Raw genomic sequence first — 2500 nt, forward strand, 5'->3', positions numbered from 1 at the left:
TATATTTTATGTAAATAAACTTAAATGTTTCTAATATTTTGTAGGCTATATTTCACAAATATTTACCTAATCTTCCAGCCAGTTAGAACTCTGACAAATTATTATAATGATATAATCCAAAGCCACGTAAGCAGCTGTGTACTTCAAAAACTGGGGCTATACTCAAATATTTATTTTTAAAAAAGTTGCACTTTGCATTGCCCTTTTATATTACCATTTACAATGTTCAGAGATCCTCACAGAGCCGGTTGTAAAGCTACATGTGTATATGTACGTATTTTATATACAATGTTTTATCTGTGCATAGTAGTCAAATGATTATGTTTACCTTGATCAGCTTTGTTGTACTTGTTTTTAGCCATATGCCCATTTCTATTCTTTTGAGAGAAACAAAAAGCCGGAGTCTTAGCGTCACTGTCCACGTTCGGACACCACCCGCTGCTATTGGCCATATCCGGACACTTCCGACGTGACGCACTTTCCGGTCTTTTCGCGGTACTTTTAATTTACAATCATCGCCCAAACTGTAAGTACAATTGATTTATACCCATCAAACAATCTATGTATGGATTTTCGTGAATGTACACGGACATTTACATGTCTAATTAGTATATGAAAGTGACTTTGATGAGGGAAAGTAGTAAGAACGCTCGGGCGACGCTCTTTCACTCAAAAATGTTTATATTTTTACTGTACTGCTGATATGATTTAGCGTTAGCATGAGTGTGCATTTTTTTTGCTAGCTTTAACACGGCTCTGTCAAGGCAGTACGTATGTTTATAAGCCCAGCAACATCAAGTTTATTCATATATTAGCTATCAACTGCATGTGTGTAATAGAGAGGGGGATATTGTGTTAAAAGCCAGTAGTGGTAAATGTGGTTATAACTTTATAGCTAGATTAACCTTCAATATAGCTAGCTATTGCTTATATAGACAAAGATTGAATGTTATTTGGAGCAAAATGTTTGTAACTCAGTTAGCTTACTCTTATTTTTGGCTGCATAAAAGAAAGAAAAGTGAGTCAGAAACGTCAGGAATAAAGACAGAGACAGAAGCAGAATAAAGACAGAGACAGAAGCAGAATAAAGACAGAGACAGAAGCAGAAAAAGAGGAGAGAAGAGAAAAGGAAAAAAAAAGAAAAATAGTTTAAAAAAGCAGTTCCACCAAACAAGGTAGGCTGTGTGTGTGTGTGTCAAAGATTTAATGTTATTTAGAGTTCAATGTTTGTAACTCAGTTAGCTTACTCTTGTTCTTGTTCTTGGCTGCATAAGAAAGAAAAGATAAGTCAGTCAGAAAAGTCAGAAATAAAGACCGAGACAGAAGCAGAAAAAGAGAGGGGAGAAGAGAAAAGGAAAAAAAAGAGGAACGTATAAAAAAAGAAGTTGCCACCAAACAAGGTAGGCTGTCTCTGTGTGTGGTGTCTCTGTGTGTGTGTGTGTGTGTGTGTGTGAGAGAGAAAATTGTATTTCCTTTACAGGAGCAACAGGATGCCCAAAGAAAAGGTGGTTGAAGGTAAGTATTTTTTGTTCATGTAATGCGACAATTCTACATTTTAGCAACCATATTATTAAACAAGATATGACATGCCTAACCTAATTTGAATTTGAGTGTATTTCTAACAAGAACATGTACGTGCATTTGCAGATGCCAACATCAGGCAGATGAGGAAGAGGGAGAGGAAGACCAAAAAGTGGACCCAAGCGGCCATGGACCAGGCCAAGCAGGAGGTGGAAGCAGGCAGGCTCTCTCTACGGCAGGCAGCCATGGAGTTTGGGGTCCCTAAGTCCAGCCTGAGTGACCGAGTCAGTGGAAGAGTGGCCTCCGATTTTTCCATCTGTCGGAGGTCACTCCTTGCCCATGCAGATGAAGACTCCCTGGTGGAGTACTGTTTGTACTCTGCTCTGCATGGGTTTCCACTGACGAAGCCTCAGGTCTGGCCCACGCTCTGGCCATCTACAACCTCCGCCACCAGGATGCGCCGAAGAACGCGCTTGGCCAGACGTGGTGGATTAACTTCAGAGAACGGCAGAAACATCGCCTAACATCCAGGATCCCAGACTTCATTGACCGTGGGAGGGCATCCTGTGCTAAGAGGGGGCCCATCCAGGACTATTTCAGGCTCCTCACCACCACCATGGAGGAGCATGTGCTGAGGGAGAAACCCCGTCAGATTTATAACTGCGACGAGACGGGGTTTCAGCTGGACTCGAACAGAAGGAACGTCATCGTGCCCCGGGGGGCAAAGCATGCATACAGGCAGGCCCAGGGAACGAGGGAGCACATCACCGTCCTGGCCTGCCTGAACGCGGCTGGGGAGGATATCCCCCCATTTATTATTTACAAGGGGGGATATCCAGGGGGCCCCTACAATAAAGTAGGGGTTCCCAATGCCCTCTACGGGAAGTCGCAGGCAGGGTACATAGACAGTGAGCTGTTCAGGAAGTGGTTTGTCGGGCATTTCCTTAAGTTTGCCACCCAGGAGCGCCCGCTGCTGCTG

At 43.0% G+C, this 2500-nt stretch overlaps 1 protein-coding gene across 1 annotated transcript in view; it reads left to right on the forward strand.

Moving 5' to 3' along the window:
- Positions 1–1652: 1652 nt before the first annotated feature.
- The window catches only part of LOC116701010 (uncharacterized serine-rich protein C215.13), a gene marked incomplete at its 5' end in the record, with an annotated part of 2436 nt that continues 1588 nt past the window's right edge, over positions 1653–2500 (forward strand). Inside the window, 1 exon segment of the mRNA XM_032534539.1 lies at positions 1653–2500. This exon segment is cut by the window's right edge and continues 985 nt beyond it. Within this exon segment, the coding sequence (XP_032390430.1) occupies positions 2138–2500 (363 nt within the window).

The sequence above is a fragment of the Etheostoma spectabile genome, chromosome 13 (genome assembly GCF_008692095.1).
Source record: "Etheostoma spectabile isolate EspeVRDwgs_2016 chromosome 13, UIUC_Espe_1.0, whole genome shotgun sequence".
Taxonomy (NCBI): domain Eukaryota; kingdom Metazoa; phylum Chordata; class Actinopteri; order Perciformes; family Percidae; genus Etheostoma; species Etheostoma spectabile.